The sequence below is a fragment of the Leptopilina boulardi genome, unplaced genomic scaffold (assembly GCF_019393585.1).
Source record: "Leptopilina boulardi isolate dan_hultmark-lab unplaced genomic scaffold, ZJU_Lbou_2.1 LbouV2_179, whole genome shotgun sequence".
Lineage (NCBI taxonomy): Eukaryota > Metazoa > Arthropoda > Insecta > Hymenoptera > Figitidae > Leptopilina > Leptopilina boulardi.
In genome coordinates, this window is record NW_026137728.1 from 1,849,788 (window position 1) to 1,867,669 (window position 17,882).

Consider the following 17,882-nt stretch of genomic DNA (forward strand, 5'->3'; position numbering starts at 1 on the left):
AAATTCATAAGATATTAAATTATCTTAAATTATTTTTTAATTCAAAATTTTATGAAATTCAATCATTTAAACTATAACACTTTAGAAATTCAATTATTTTTAACAACTTTTTTTAATATTCTTCAAAAATTCAATTATCTGAATGCATTTTTTTCATTAAAAATTTTTAAAGTTCAATATTTTTTTCTGTAATTTCTAAGAAATTATTCAGCAACAAAAATCATTGAAAATTTCAATCAAAAATCATTTGAAGTTGAATCATTTTCAAAAATCTGAATTGTAAATAATATTCGAAAAGTCGATTATTTTTTTTTAAAAAAAAAGTTATCTCAAATTATTTGATAAATTATTTTTAATACTGTAAAATTTAATTATTGTCAGAAATATATAATTTTTTTTTGCTATTAAAACTGAAAACTATACCAAAATTTAAAAATCGAATAAATTGTTTAAATCAGACTTTATAAAATTTAAATAATGGAACTTTAAGAATTTTTTTTTTTAGAAATTTGCCCATATTAAATTTAATTGAAATAAAAAAATCGATTTTTTCGACTTTTTTTTTAAATGTAAATCTAAAACGACTTTTTTTGTCGCCTTAAAGTTGATCCTAGGGCCTGAATAGTGGAAAAAATAAATTAAATTTTTGAATTTTTTTTTCGACTTATTCTAACAAAATACGACATTGTTTTAAAAAATATAAAATGCTATTTATTTCGAATTTTGTAATATGAAATATGACTAATTGATTTATTTTTAAATTCTATTATTTCTATTTAAACATTTTTAAAAAATCATTTCTCATAATTTCTATTTTAATTTTTTTTTTTTTCAAGTCTCTTGACTTTTGCCCTAAAAATGTAAAATTAGCATCCATTAGAACAAGAGAAAAATAAATAAATTTTTGAAAATTTAGTTTTAAGTTGTGAAAAATTGTTGTGAGTTTAAATCTTAAGATTCAATTTTTTTTCTATTTTATTAAAATTTTCCCCTTTTATTTTCCATTTTCCTCTAATTACAATAGTTAATAACAATAAAATATTTATTTATTAATTAAATTTATTACAAATTAAAAATCGATTTTTCTATTTTTCATAGAAATTAAATCGACTAAAATGACTACTGCTTTTTAAATTATTAATTAATGAATAATAAATTTAGTGATAAAAATTTCTATTATTTAAAGTTTGATGAAGTAGAAATTTAGTTAAATATAACTAATAAGTTAAATGTTAATTTGATAAAAAGAAAATTCGATTAAAATTTTCTTATATATTTCAAAATAATGAGAAATGATTTTTATTATTCGTCCGTAATATTTTTATTATTATTACAAAGATCGAATGAAATAGAAAGTTACAGTTTTTTCTTTTTTTTGTTTTTCTAAAAATAAATATAAATTCAAAAGAAAATGTATTTTAATTGATTTGTGTTAATTGAAACAGAGAGCGAGTGATTAGTACGTCTCATAAACAGACGGAAGCTGTCATTCCCACTTTACAGCCGAGTACAACATACCATTTCCGTATTATTGCGCACAATTCTCGTGGTCCTGGTTCTTCAAGTGAAATTTTACGAGTCACTACACATTCTGAGGTTTGTAAACTTTCTTCTTTTTTTTACTTTTTAAAAAATTACTATTTACAATAGTTTAATCAATTTTTAAAAATTAAATTTCATTTTTTTTTTTTATTAACCCTATAAAATCTTTGAATTTTTATAAATTTTTCCGTAGCGAAAATTTAAAAAAAAAAATATCTATAAATTCGCCTATGAAAAATGAAAAATTATTTATTGAAATATCGAAAATAAAATTTTACACTCATCCTGAATTTAAAAAAAATCTGACTGTTTTTTTTCTAATTTACACAATTAGGTGAATGTACCTGGTTCTCCGATGAATTTAGATGGTCATCCAACAAGTAGTTCGAGTATAGCTTTGTCTTGGGAAGAACCACAATTGTTGAATGGAAAAATTTCCAAATACATTGTCACCTATTCGGAGGTAAGAAATTTTACATTAAAAATTATATAAATACATTTTTTTTTTTTCAATAATGAATAAAAATAAATTATATGTGATAATTTTATTTCTAAAATATTATGTCTATAAATGAGTGTAAAACTATCTCGTTGAAAACAATTTTTTTTCCTTTTTTTTATTTTTTTTTTAGAAAAAAATTTTTTTTTATTTAGAAAATTCAATTGAAAATTTAATTTTATATTATAATAAATTAAATTGCAAATATTGTATAATCAAATAGAATATAAATTTTGAATTTTTTTCAAACATTTTTAGGAAGACGATGAAGAAAGTAAAGTCGAGACATTGGGTACGACGTATGAATTAATTAATCTCGTGCCTTATACAGAATATACCATTTGGATTCAAGCTGTGAATGAAAATGGACCTGGTGCCTCGAGTAATGAGATTGTAATTCGTACTTACAGTTCACAACCAACAAAACCTCCGCATAATGTCACTCTTGAAGCAGCAAGTTCAACGGTATTGTATTTTTTTTTCCCCCTTCTATACAATTTCCCTTTTTTTATTATCGAAAAACTATTTAATTTAAACACATATTTAACATAAAGAAATGAATAATTTTCAAAGATTTGTGTTTAATTAAAAATAATAATAATATTTGGTTTTGCTGTAGAAAACGTAATAAAATTTATTTGTTTATATTTAGAGTGTTATAATTCGTTGGGAACCACCACTCGATGGACAAAATGGAATTATTATTGGATATAAGATTCGTTATAAGAGACAAGATCGACGAAATACATTTCATCCAATAACAACTGAAAGTAATGAACGTTTTCACGTTCTTTCGGATCTCGATGAACATGTTTTGTATCAAGTGCAAATTCGTGCCCTCAATGTTAATGGAACTGGACCCTGGTCTGAGTGGATGTCAATTGAAACATATGAAAATGATCTCGACGAATCGGTAGTGCCAAGTGAGCCCAGCAATTTTAAAGGTAAGACAAAAATTATTACATATTTAAATCACAGGATAATAGGGTCAGCCGGGGTAAATCCGAACAGGGGGTAAATCCGAACGCTAATTATTTCAGCTTAATTAAAATTTTAAAAAATAAGTTAGACATGAGAATTTTTACCTCAGATCCTCTTCAAGAGATTCTAAGTAGTATCCCATTTTTCGTTTGTTAATTAGTAACAGCATAAACAAAGATAACGAGTATTGCAAAAAAGATTGAAAATCAAAGATGACACTCTTTCAGTATTTTGTCTCGTATTTCAAGAAAAAGAAGCTAAAAATTTATTTTATTATTTATAATTGTTTGTTATGAATACTAGAACAGAAACTATTTTTCATTTTTGCCTTCTGTAAAATTTTATTAATAATATCAGACCGTTCGTATTTACCCAGGAAAATTGGAAAACCGGGGTAAATCCGAACGGTATTTTCAATAATTTTTTTTTACATCAGAGCCACACAAAATTGTTTTTATTTCATTACACTATTATTTTAACATTATAAAAGTATATAGAAAAAAGTTTTTCTTTCTATACGTATCCTCGTTAGTAATTAATAAGCAGAAACTTAATCTCTGTTCTCTCGAAGGAGTGTTTCAATTTTTTTGCCAAATGGTTTGTTGAAAAAAGTTTTTCAGGATCTTAATAAAATTTGGTATTCTACGGTTTTTGGGGTCGCTAATTACCAATTTGAAGTCAGTTTTTCAACATTCAAAATGGCGGACGAGAATTAAAAAATTCATTGGATTCGCTCGAAAATTGTTACTCGGGGGGTTCAGGGGATCGCTGATTACGAATTTGGAGTTAGCAAATTTGATCATTTTTAAAAATAAGCTTTAGGAAAGTCCGCCATATTGAATCCGCAATTTTGAATTTAAAAAATTTGACTTTTATTTTTGTATTTACATTCAATCACTCCAAAATACTTTCTGTACCAAGTTTTGCAAAAATCCGTTATGATTTGATAAAGTTATTGAAGGTTTTAATTGTGTAATGCATTTTAATTTTTAACCTGTTTGATTTTTGTATTTATATATGATGCATTATTACATAATAGGTTTATTATCGTATTTTTTTTGAGTTTTTATATAAGTTTAACAATTGGAATACTTTAAATTTATTTTCCCTAAGATTTTTCTGAAATACAGTGGCGTTCGTATTTACCCCGGTATTTTAGGAAAGTTGCAAAGTATCGAAGTAAATACGAACGCTAAGTTTCCTGCGATTGTAATTTATCAAAAATTTTTGCTACCCCATAAAATTGTTCTATGGAAGTAAAGTAACAACTTCATGCACCAGAATACCGGAAGTATTTTTTTTTCTAAAGAAAAAACTTATGTTATTGTTGAAACTTACTAAAAGCGTTCGGATTTACCCCGGTTGACCCTATATATTTTTTTTAAATATAAATTCATGAATTTTCGGAATCATGCCCAATTTTTTCTACGTTAATAAATAATGCAGTTTTTCAATTTAATTAATAATCAAAAAATTAATTACTTAACTTTTTCTAATTTTTGAAACCAATTATTATTATTATTATTATTATTATTATTATTTTTCATTAATTAATGTAGAATAAATATTCAATCAAATATTTAATTATTTATTTTTAAATTCAAGATATTTTAGAAAATTTAGGAAAAAATTTCTAAAAATAAAACAAATTGAGTAGATATTAGTTTAATAAAATGAAAATAAATTATTTTAGCTGAAGCAACGTCGAATTCAATAGCCGTTAAGTGGAATGCACCAAAAGATCAAAGTATTAAAGTCAGAGGTTACATTCTCACTTGGGGCAAAGGATATCCGGATGTTGACAGAGTTGATCTTGATGGCAAGCAGCGATACTACACTATCGAATCCCTCGGTTAGTAAATTTCTTTGCTACAATTATTTTTCAAAAAAAAAAAAAAAAAAAATTCTATTATGAAAATTTATACAAGTAAATTAAACTAAATTTTACTAAACTACCCAAAAAGAATTTTTTTTAAATCGACTTTTGTTTGCGGTTTTTAAACATAGAAAAAGTCGATTTAGAGAAACAAAATTTTTTTTCTATTCAGTACATTTTGATCACTCTGTATATTTTTGTTATTTATTTAGAATCGTATTCGTAGAATTTTAAAATATATTTTATTTTTTCAATTACTTTGTTTTTTTGGGGTTAAATAAATAAATTTTTGATTACAACAGATCCATTGTCTGAATATGTTCTATCATTGAGAGCAATGAACGAAGCTGGCGGTGGTTCAATTGCCTATGTAACAGTAAGGACAACTGCTGTATCTTTGCCTGAAACATTTACTCCTCTATTACCGCCAGTGGGTCTTAAAGCCATTGTTCTTTCATCTTCTACTGTTGTTTTATATTGGACAGACTCAACGCTCTCTAAAAATCAAGTAAGTAACAAGTTTTTCTTTAAACGGATATAAAAATATCTGAGAGTTTCTTTTTATTTAAAATTTATTATTGTAACTTTTATTTTTTATCAATTTCTTTTATTTGTCTATTTTAATAAATTACATTTATTTTCATAATTATTATTTTTAAATTATATCTTACTGTCAATTATTTTAAAAAACGAATTCTTTCATTCTGCAGATGAACAATTATTATTTTATATAATTGTTTATTGTTTTTTTTTTTTTTTTTGCAGTGAAGAGAATTATTGAAATTTATTATCTTATATACAAAATTAATTAAAATTAAAAGAGGGGAATAAATTTAATTAATGAAAAGAATGTTTAAAAAAATGAAATTTAAGAAAAAAAAAAAGAATATATTTCTAATTAATTTTTAATAATTTTTTTTTTTTCATAATTTTTAGTACGTGACTGATAATAGATACTACAGTGTTCGATATACGTTCTTCCAACACGGTATTAGTTCCAAGTACAAATATTACAACGCCTCGGATTTGAATTGCATGATACATGATCTGAAACCCTATACACAGTATGAGTTTACTGTTAAACTTCACAAGGTAATTTTTTTTTTTTTGTGGTTTATATTTTATTTTAAATTATTATGCAAAGAAAATTCAATATAGAAAGAGTGGCACTTAAGTGTTGTGACTTTTTCTATTTCTAAAAGATTTTAAACTAAAAATTTCAAAAATAATTCAAAATATCGAAAAATTTATTTAAAATTATGAAATAATTAAATTTGTTTTCAATAATAATAATTTAAATTATATTTTTGAAAAATAATTAATTAATATAATTACAATTAAAAGAATTGTAAGTTATTGAAATTTCGTAAAATTTGATTGAAAGTTTTGAAAATAATTGAAATTTCAAAAAGAATTTCATTAAAAGTTAAAATATGTAATTGAATTTTTTTTTTTTAAGAATTTGAATGGTTCTTTATACAATGTTATCATAATTTTCATTTGATCTTTTAAAAATAAAATTCCTATTTCATAAAAAAGAAGAAAATTCGAAAATGTTGGGAAAAAATACAAAATATTGTCTCGAATTCAGGAAAAATTATAATTAAAATTTTGTTGCAATCCTGTTTAAATTAAAATTTTTTTTTAGAATAATGACACTTCTTTTATCTCTAATTAATAATTTTTATTAGGGAAAACGTGAATCTCCATGGAGTATGATAATTTTTAATCAAACCTTTGAGGCGGCACCAAGTTCACCTCCTCGCGATCTAACTGTTCAAGTTGTCAAAGAAAGACCTACGTCTGTTATTATTACTTGGCAATCACCAAAACAATCAAATGGACCCATCACAGGTAATATTACTCAATGATTTTTAATTTGAATAAATAAAATAAAATCTACGATTGAATTTATTAAATTTATTCTAATCTTGATATTAATATTTCCTATAAATTTATTTAATGCATTGTGTCTTTTTTTTTCTCTGCAAATTTCTCATAGGTTACATAATATTTTATTCGACCGACAATACAAAAGGCGAAGGAGATTGGCTTGTGGAGGGTGTGATTGGAGATAAGGAGGAATTTATAGTCAAAGGACTGAGTCCAAGTACGGTATATTATTTTAAGATGAAAGCTCGTAATTCAAAAGGATATGGACCATTTTCAAGCACTGTTAATTTTAAAACACCTCAAAGTAAGTATTTTTTAAAATTAATATAAAAAAAAATTTTTTTTAAATAATAATAATATTCGGCACGATTTGCGTTTTGTATTCACTGTAAATTTGCTTTGAGAGAGTTATTTTTTCGTAAATTGATAATTAGTTTGTCTTTCGTTTTTTATATTTTTTGTCATATTTTTGTTATCATTCATTCATATTTATTTCTTATTATTTTTTTAATTAGTATTAATTGTCAGTTATTAAAAAAATCACTAAACATATATTTTAAATGTAGAATGTTACATAGAACATAATTTGTTTTCATATTTCTTTTTTTTTTATTTAAATTAAACTCAAAACTATGTTTATATAATGAAAATAAAACTGATTTTAAATTAAAATTTATTAAAATTGTTGTATAAGAGTTTAATTGTTATTTTTTTATATTAAATTTTATTTACTATAAGTTTTAAATTTATCAATTAGAAAACACTCCACTAATATTTATGTAAAAGGAAAAAATTAACTAAATTTTTAATTAAAATTGTTTGGTACAAATAAAAAAAGTATAAATTTAACTTCTAAAGGTATTTTAGTAAAAAAAAATTTATATCGTTGATATATAAATATATTTTTTTTAAATAAAATATAACATTTAAAAACTATGTTTAGTGCAACGTTAAAAGTTTTTTTATTTTTTTATTTTGTTATATTTCGAAATTATTGCAAAATTATTTAGTTTAATTAGTGTTTAATTGAATTTTCTCATTTTTAATATATTATTCTTTGTTTTTTTTCATCTTATTTTGATATTTATCATTTTTTCCGAAAACATTATTGTACCTATTATTTATTTTCTTTCCGCCAGGTAATGGCAAGGATTTCTATGACGATTTGCATGGTCGAGGTAAGATATTTTGTAGTAAATGTTGTAGTTTTTTTTTTTTTTTTTTTTTTTGTGTATTTTCATTAATTTTACATATGCACATTTTTATTTTATTTCGTAATCGAATCTTTTTTTAAATTAATCCATTCAGGTTTATATTTTATTGTATTAATTTTATAAGTAATACATTTTCTGCAGTTTTGACTTTGAATCATATAAATAAATTTAATTAACTCAGGTCTACAAATTTAAAACTTTTTTTTGACAATCGAACGAAAAACCACTTAAAAATAAACATTAATTTAAAAAAGAAATCAGTCATAAATATCGTCAATTGAGAAAAAGAGCGAAAATAATTTTTTATATTTAAATTACATATTAGAATAATTTATTTTCTGTCGCAAATAATTTCTATTTTGATAAAACATGAGAAAAAAAAATTGTTTTATAGAAAAAAAAAATTCAGATATTTTTGAAATAAAATTATAAAATAGGAAATTAAAAAGTTTTACCAGTGTGGGTTTTTCAAAAAAAAAAGGAAATTTTTTTTCTAGAAATATAATTAGAAAATAAAAATAGATTTTCGAAAATTCCTCTAAATTATTATAATTTCTTTCTTTTTTTTTTAATATTGACATTATTTGTTCTTTAGATGGACGAGGACTTTCAGGAATATTAATTTACATAATTGTTGGATGTACCGTCATTCTTCTCATGGGCGTTGCTGGTGTCGTTGTAGTTTGCTGTCGAAGAAATCCCGATTCACCTGACAGGAAAAAAGGGTAATTAAATTTTCATTTTTTTTTTTTTGTCAAATTTTTATTTTACAATATTTGAATATTGAATTTTCATTTTTTTCCTCTTATTTTTTATTTTTCTTTACTTTTACTTCATAATAAAATTTTAGTTTTACAATATTTTAATATGACTGGAAATTTTCATTATTTTATTCTAATTTTCTCTAATGCATCTGCATTTTTTTAAATTTCACAGATATTTAAATGACCCAAATCAAAAGACAAACATTAAGCCGCCAGATTTATGGATTCATCACGATCAAATGGAATTGAAAGCCCTTGAGAAATCTTCAGTAAATGGAGAAGCATCAACAAGTGGCGTTTCAAGCAATACTCTTCCAAGATCAAATAATCAGGATTATAATCAAGAAAATATGCATGGAAATTCAAGTTCACTGGACAAACGTACTTACATACCAAGTTATATGGGTAAGAAAATGAAAATTGAAAAGAAAAATTGCATTCTAGTTCATTTAAAGCAATATTCACGACACTAAAGAGCATAGGTTTCCTTGCACATTATTATTATTATTAAGTAATATTTATTCTTATACACTAATTTTTTTTCACACTTGTTATAATATAATTTTCGCGATGATTATTTACTTGATAAAGGTTGGTCTTTTATTTACTTTTTTGTTACAATTATCCTGATTTTCGTATTCTTGTTTCTTTTCCATTCACCTTTGAATATTAGGCAACAACGATGAGAAATGCTCGACCTTGAGCCGTCAGCAGAGTCGAGGAAGCCATAAACCTAAACCTAAACTCATTACCCTTCCAGTTGACAGTGCACCATTCAGTCAGCGTAAGTAGATTTATTTTTTTTTTAATTCATCATATTTATTTTTTTGTGGGTGCTGTAGATTTTAATATTATTCATAGTGAGAACACATAATTTATATTAGAATTTTTTTTTTCATCATTTTTCTGTATGAGTAGAATTGGGTAAAAAGATTTATAGATTTTTCCAAAAAGTAATTTCTTGAACAATTTTCTAAATTACCTATTACCAAAGAAAAGTAACGATTAAATTTGCAAAATTATTGATTTGAGAACAGTTAAGAATTTTCAGCAAATTTTTTTTTTCTTTTTGAGATTCCGATTTTACAATTTTTTCCGACTTTTATTTTATTTGACAATTCAACTTGAATATTCAATTATTTTCAAAAATTTCAGTTTAAAACCTTTTAAAATTTAATTATTTCTAACATTTTACATTTAAAACTTTTTGAAATTTAATAATTTCAATTTTTTTAAAAATTCTTTCGAAATTCAATTTTTTTTTTTTAATAATACTTAATTTTTATAATATTCTTCAAAAATTTTAATTACTTGAAAGAATTTTTTATTTAAAAACTTTTGAAATTCAATTTTTGTCCTGTAATTTCGAATAAATTGTTTATCAACAAAAATTTCAATGAAAAATCACTTGAAGTTCATTTATTTTCAAAAATTTTTAATTATAAATCTTCGAAATTTCAAATATTTTTTTTGAAAAAAGTCATATAAAATTATTAAATTATCGATTCTGTATATGCAAAAAAAAAAAAAAAAAAAAAAAAAAAAAAAAAAACACATCAAAAGCAGTTTTTTTTTTCTTTACTCCATTCTACTCTCTTCTTTAAATTTTAAGTTCTCCATCACTTTTTGAGATTCGTTTATTTTTTTTTGTTATACATTAAAATTTAAATAATGTGTTTTTTTTTCAGCAGTAGCCACAGCGACGCCAATTGTGAACAATAGCATTTCGCAGTCAACAATTCACAGTTCCTGTGGAGACGTAGCACCTCTCAGGCAAAATTATCCTCGCACTGCAGCTCAATATAGTCTTAATCGAGCCCATATCACTTTGGAGCCAACACCAGAATCGAGCCCGGATTCTTGTAACATAAATAGTAATTACGAGCCAATGCCGAGTCAAGTAAGTTTTTAATTATCATTTTTTTTTTTTTTAATTAATCAATTCGAATTAAAAATTTTTAAATAATAGAAATTTCAAGTATTTTTATATAATTACAAGTTATTTTGCTTTTGAAAATTAAAACAAATTCGTGTTTTTGGCGAAATTTGAATGATAAAATTTTAAAAATGAAAAAAAAGAGAAATAAATTTTAACGGCAAATTGAAAGCCTCTTCTTTTTTTCTCGTAGTAAAAATGAATTTATCATTTCAGTTGACGTACAATTCGAGTAATCAAAACTATACGGGAAGTGGTCAATACGCTTCAGGTCGTTATGGAAATAGTAATCAGTCAACGAATAGCACTGGTGACGGTGCAGAAAGTAATAATAGTTCCAAAAGATTGCAGGGACATCCTCTGAAAAGTTTCAGTGTACCCGCACCACCTCCACAATCAGCGCCTTCCACTCCAGCACAACAAAAACACGCAGGTTAATTTTTAGATTTTTTTTTTTAAATTTTTAATCTTACTCTTTTAATCTTCTCGAGATTTCAAATTTGAAGTTTAATATTTATTTATTACTTTCATAAATAATCAGGAAAAAAAACCGTTTTTTGTCCTGAAAAACTCGAAAAAATAAGAAAAATTATGGCAATCCTGTAAAGGGGGGGAATTTTTTTTTTTTTTTCTAAACAGGGATGTGTCCGGAAACGGAACTAAAATCAATTTTAATTTTGTTCCGTTCCGTGCCAGAGGCATGAAACTGAATTACTTAAGAAATTTGTTTTGTGTCCCGGCACGAAACGAAAATAAGAGGCAATTTTATTTTGTGCCGAGGAACGGAACAAAAATATGAGGTAATTATATTTCGTGCCGAGGTAGGAATCCAAAATAAGTGGTAATTATATTTTGTGCTGTGGAAAGAAACAAAAATAAATAGAAATTTTATTTCGTTCCAAGCTCAAAAACAGAAATATATAGTAATACATTTACGTGTCCTGACACGTTACTAATTAGACTCGGATTTTGTTTTGATTCTAAACCCTCTATTCAACATGATAAAAACATTTAAATCTCATAAATTCCGAGAAATGAATATTTATCTAATTCTATAGTTTATTTCATTACTAAGATTAAATAAAAATACTCTATAAATTTTAATATATGAATATTTACATCATAAATGAATATTGTATTAACCCTTTCAGATATATGTATATTTTTTTACTCAACAAAGTTTATAGATCATTGTACCCTTAAGGGTTTTTGGGGTCGCTAATTAAGAAACCAATATCAGTTTTTAAAAAATTCAAAATGGCGTATCCAATATGGCAGACGATTTTTAAAAAAAATTATCGGATTTACATGAAACTTATTACTTAGGGGTTTTTTGGATCGCTGATTACGAATCTGATATCCGTTTTTAAAAATTCATAATGGCGAATCCAATATGGCAGACGATTTTTTAAAAAAATTATTGTATTTGCATGAAACTTGTTACTCAGGGGTTATTTGGGTTACTGATTACGAATCCGATATCAGTTTTCAAAATTCAAGATGGCGGATTCAATATGCCGAATAATTTTGCCAAATGTCCTAGCCGTAGTCGGATATTTGGATATCTCTACGATGTCCTCAGGATATCTATGGATATCCCAATTATCGGATATCCCTAGGACGTTCGTAGGATTTCTTGAATATCCGGATGCTGTTAGGGAATAATAATTGAGTAAAAACTTATAGAATATTTTATGATTACATGTTTTCATGATAGTACCCGGTTATGATACACCCTGTATATTTAGTCTATATTTATTTTATTTTAATTAAATTTCTCAGAAATCTTATTTAACATTTAATAGACAGTCAACTTGTTGATAAACAATTTTTATTGTATGCGACTTATTTATTTTATTTATTTACTATACATATATACACTGCCGCTCAATAATATTTGCCCACCTTACAGCATATTAGGGCTGTACTTTGACTTCATGTATTTGTCATAAAAATATATAAGGTCAAAATGGGAGAAGAACAAAATTATTTAAAAAAATTTTTTAATATTTAAACCAATAAAACTTATCGGCCCACTCTAAATTTTTTTTTTCAAAATTTTCTTAGTATTTCCAGGTATGTTTAAAAAAAATTAAAAAAATATCATAGCCAAATTAAAAAAAACTTTATTTGTTTATAAAAAATGGAAAAAAAAAATTTTTTGTTAACATTATTGAAAAGTAAAACAAAAACTGAAACTTTTCTTCTCTTATCAAAAATTGAAAAAAAATCATTGAAAATAGGTCTACATTAAAGAAACTGAAATTTCGAAAATTTTTCAAAAAATAAAGAAAAATAGAAAAAGTAACGGTAACGCGTTACTGTTTTAAAAAAGTAACTGTTCCCATAGCACATTACTGTTTAGAAAATGTAACGCGATATTTTTTAGAAACATTATCGGTAACGATTACGCGTTACTGTTCAAAAAAAAATGTTAACGAATTATTTTATAAAAAAATGTATTGGTAACGATTAGCAATACTTTTTACAAAAAGTAACGGTAACGCGTCACTTTTTAAAAATAGTTGCAGTAAAGATTGTATGTTACTGCATAGAAAAAGTAAGGGTAACGCGTTACTCTTTAAAAAAAAGTAACTGTTCCTACAGCACATTACTGTTTAGAAAAAGTAACGCTATTGATAACGAGGGGGGCCGGGGGTTATAAAAAGAATAAAATATTGCTAACTCATTTTATGGAGGGCCCCTTATTAATAATACCACCCTTTATATGATATATTTTATTGTAGTCGAGTAATTGATTTTATCAATTTTATTAAAAAGTATTACGCATGTAACTCATAAAGCTGTGGTTTCATTTTTTTATAATAAGAGACTAATTACATATTATTTAGAATAAAAACATTTTCGTGTCTCTTTTCAATTCTAATGTTGGACATATAACGAATTTGAGAGATAGTATCCTTGAGTGCAAGGACACTTAATGTAAACAGGCCCGACATTCTGTTCTCATTTATTGTTGTTTACGTATTTGGAACGGAATAATATTCCTAAATAATTAATTTTATTCTGTACTTATAGCACGAAAATAAATACCTGTAAATTTTTGTTTTGTACCTTGGCACAGAATTAAATATAAAACTATTTTTGTTCCATGCCTTGGCACAGAACTGAATATATAACCATTTTTGTTTTGTGCCTCGGCACGAAACTAAATGTGTAACTACTTTCGTTCCATGCCTTGGCACGGAACTAAAAATATATATATTTTCGTTCCATGCCTTGGCACGGAACTAAATATATATACATTTTCGTTTCGTGCCTCGGCACGACACTGAATACACAACCATTTTTGTTCCATGTCTTGGCACGGAACTAAATATGTAAATATTTTTATTCCGTGGCACTGGCACGGAACAGAACAAAAATGGCATTTTCGGACACATCCCTGTTTCTAAAATAGAATTTCTTTCTTTCAGCTTCCCAAGTAACAGTGAGACCTGCAATGTCAGGAAGTCCCTATAAAAAGACCCTTGGCACAAGTCAATTGGCGAAAAATCGTCTCGTCTCAGCTTCGAGCACAAATCACACTCCCGAAGAAGTTGAACGACTAAAGGTAAAGTGTTTTTGTAGAGCATGAAACCAAAAGAAAAGAGAAAAAAGAAAGTTAACTTCCTATTAAACAAATTAATTATCGTTTTCCTTTTTTTTTGCGATAATAATATAAAAACTTGGCTTTAACTTTAACTGCCTTTTTTCACAGCCTTCATACAGCACTGAAGAATTGAATCAAGAAATGGCCACATTGGATGGGCTCATGAAAGACTTGAATGCCATAACTGCATCTGAGTTTGAGTGCTAGAGTGTTTACCCTTAAAAAAAAATCACGTGCCATCTCCACCCGGGTCTTAAACATTAATTTCTAAATGTTAGTATCTGAGAGACGACTGTGGCATTCCACTTGTTAAACATACTCAATTTTATTGTTTTTAATTTATTTAATTTTTATTTCTAATCTTTTTTTTTAGTTTATTCGACTTCATATTTTTTTTTTGCGATAGTCATTTATCATTTTTTTTTCTTTTTTTTAATTGGTAAGCAATGTTGCAAAAAATTGGAAGGATTTTCAAAATATTCAATTTTAGGTTATTTTACTTTCAACTTAAAGTTTATTTATTATAATTATTATTCTATAATAATAATTTAATGTGTACCTTATATAGGTCTTTAAAATTTCTATAATTATTATTCTAATTATTCTTATTTTGATCGTTATAATAATAATATCAAACGTAGATTTTGAACGTACGTTAAATTTGCTTGCTGTTTTTTTGTTTTAATTCTATTTTAAGACTTAGAAAAGGAAAAATTTTAAAGATATTTTAAAAATTTGAAATTATTTCAATTTAGAAAGAAATTTATAGAAAAATATTTATAAATTTTAATTCGGAAAAAATTAATACATAGAAAGAATAAAAAATTGTAATATTAAATATATTTAAAATTGAAATTAAAATATTTAAATACAAAAAGACAAATTTTAAGAGATTAAAAATAATTTTCTTTCAATCATTATAATAGAACCAAAAATTGAAAAAATCGTTTTTCTTTATTTTCTAAAGATTTCTATATCTTAAAATAAAATTTAATTTATTTTTCAAATCTTTCCAGTTTTCAGTATTATTTTTTTAACAATGACTATCGCAAATGAAATGATTTTACACATGAAATATAACTGTAAAAAAAAAATCGATACTTATTATATTATTACTACTACTTTTTTTTTATATATTTATATATATTATAAATAATAAGATCGCAAAAAAAGGCGAATTTTTGCTTTTAGCTTTCGAAATTAATTTCGAAGAAACAAAAGATCTGATTATTTATTTTTTGATGAAAATCGAATTTTTTTTTCGCTTTCTCTTACGCGGCCTAAATAACTGTTGTCTCTGGTGCTAGCGTTAGCGTTTTAAATTTTGCATTGCAAACAACGATAAAATAATAATAATAATAATAATAATAATAATAATACCATTATTATTACAAAGGACGAAACCCAGTGAAATAAAATATTAATCCTTTGGAATAAAATTTAAAAAAAAAAAAAAAAACAAAATTCCAATTGACAAAAAATAGCTTTTAAGGGATTTTGACATCGATGCGCATGAATCGATCAATATTCTGAATATCATATAATTCAGATAATATTGCAGTTTAAAGAAGTAATAATATCAAAGGACTAATTTTTTTTTCAGTCCAAATAAAACGATCGTCTTTTTTTCGCGCTTAGTGTGAAAGTGTGCAATGGCCTAAAAAAAAGGACTCTTATTACGAAAACAAAGTCCTTGCATGCTTTTGATTAAAAAAAAAAAAAAAAAAAAAAAACGATTTTGCCTTCAAGTTCAAAAGTGTGTGAAAATACCCGTGTTTTTTTCTTTTTTTTGAACAATTTTTAAACTGCCATTTTTTACTGCCAGGGTTCAGGACTTAAAGAGACTGATTTAAAAAAAAAAGAAAAAATAAAAATAAGTTTTGTCATTGAAAAAAACGCGCCATATATTTAATATATATTGTCATGGACGTTAGTAGCCTTTTTTTTAAATATATAATCAGAGCGCTTTTTTCTTTAAACGAGAAAGCGACCATGTAAAATACTTTTCAATTTGTAAATTAAGAAAAAAATTTTTTCCTTCTCTCGAGGCTGCATTCTTTAAAATGGCACCGAAATTTCTTTTTTTTTTTTTTAAAAAATAGTAATAAAAAATTTAATTTTTCAGTGTCATTGAAAAAGAAAAACGCCTTGAAAAGTTCAAACGGCCTAAAAGCAAATTTATTGGTCTCATTTCTAAATGAGAATGAGTGTAAAAAAAATTTTTCTTTCTATAAAAAAAAAAAAATACATAATAACAACGCAGTTATAATTATAATTATTCGATGTACATTTTTCTAAATGTAGATAAGTGCGATGATGCATTTTTTTGATCTCACTGAAAGGATTAAATATTATTTGTGTAATATTTCGATGAAATAGGCCTCACGGTTTTTTTTTCACACTGATGATGATATAATATTTAAATAAAAATATGTTAAACGAGCTTTTTTACGCGCTCCGCAAGATATTATTCTATAAAACAAAAATATTTATTATATATAAAAATGGAGCATTCCATGTGATATATTTTCATTTGTTTTTTACATTTTCTTTTAGTTTTCAAATAAAAAAATAATTTAATAATTTTTAAATATTAAAATAACAATTTTATCCACAATAACAGATTTTTGTTCTTTTTTTTGAAATATGGAAACAAAAAGTTATTTTTGCAGAAAAAAAAACTTTTACAAGGAATGCTCTATTATAAAGAAAACGAGAAGAGAAAAACACTTTCACTTGGACCGAATTTCGGCAAAAAAAATTTTTTCGATACAAAAAAGTTTTTCTAAAAAAATTTTTAAAAGAAGTATATTTTCTAATATATGCAATTACAAACTTTTTATATAAAAAAAAAAATCGTAAAACTTTTCAAGAGACATTTCATCAAATTTTTTAAAATCATTTTTTATACACTGAAATTTAAGAATAATAAATTTTCTCGATAGACTGGATTTTTATACGCAAATTTGTAAAAATAAATTAATATTGGAATATTGATAAAAAAAAATATATCCAATTTTTTTTTCTCTTCATGAATATATATATAGAATAATATAAATAAAGTTTGAGTGAAGGTCCAAAAAATACTAGCGCTTAAAATGAAAAAAAAAAAAATTCATACGCAATTGTAACGAAAAACATTAATAATTCCCGCACCGTTAGAGATTTTCTAATATAGCTTTTCGATATTTTAATAAATTTACACGCTTTGGGCTTTCCAATTCAGAGACATGTAAATTACGTTTATATTATTTAAGATATTATTATAATTATAATTATAATTATTAATATTAATATTATTTTCTAAGATACTGATTGCCTAGAATTTATATTTCATTATTATTATTATTTTTTTTTAAAGCAGTCAGTTTATTTTTTTTTCTCTGTTTTTTTGAGAAATATTGTTAAAATTTTTTCACGTACTGTGCCAGTCGAAAATCCATGTAAAAAAAAAAAAAAAATGAAAACAAAAAAGAGGTAACGAGACTGCGAGACTTGGAAATATTTTTTACCACAAAAGTATGAATAATTTAGTTACATATTTGCATATTACCAGTGCGGAAT

General features: G+C 24.5%; 1 protein-coding gene across 4 annotated transcripts in view; it reads left to right on the forward strand.

Annotated features, from left to right (window-relative positions):
* The window catches only part of LOC127277773 (neogenin), a 45,979-nt gene extending 30,974 nt beyond the window's left edge, over positions 1-15,005 (forward strand). The window contains exons 10-26 of one of the 4 annotated variants that reach the window (XM_051299140.1): positions 1,446-1,596; positions 1,877-2,005; positions 2,300-2,506; positions 2,694-2,985; positions 4,716-4,874; positions 5,201-5,406; positions 5,835-5,990; positions 6,590-6,752; positions 6,901-7,095; positions 7,931-7,969; positions 8,601-8,730; positions 8,942-9,174; positions 9,443-9,553; positions 10,458-10,669; positions 10,922-11,138; positions 14,143-14,279; positions 14,427-15,004. In XM_051299140.1, the coding sequence (XP_051155097.1) occupies positions 1,446-1,596; positions 1,877-2,005; positions 2,300-2,506; positions 2,694-2,985; positions 4,716-4,874; positions 5,201-5,406; positions 5,835-5,990; positions 6,590-6,752; positions 6,901-7,095; positions 7,931-7,969; positions 8,601-8,730; positions 8,942-9,174; positions 9,443-9,553; positions 10,458-10,669; positions 10,922-11,138; positions 14,143-14,279; positions 14,427-14,525 (2,836 nt within the window). In that variant the 3' untranslated portion in view covers positions 14,526-15,004. Of the gene's footprint in view, positions 1-1,445; positions 1,597-1,876; positions 2,006-2,299; positions 2,507-2,693; positions 2,986-4,715; positions 4,875-5,200; positions 5,407-5,834; positions 5,991-6,589; positions 6,753-6,900; positions 7,096-7,930; positions 7,970-8,600; positions 8,731-8,941; positions 9,175-9,442; positions 9,554-10,457; positions 10,670-10,921; positions 11,139-14,142; positions 14,280-14,426 lie in introns of all 4 variants that reach the window. The other 3 variants (XM_051299141.1, XM_051299143.1, XM_051299142.1) reach the window with 3 other exon arrangements.
* The last annotated feature ends 2,877 nt before the right edge of the window (positions 15,006-17,882 follow it).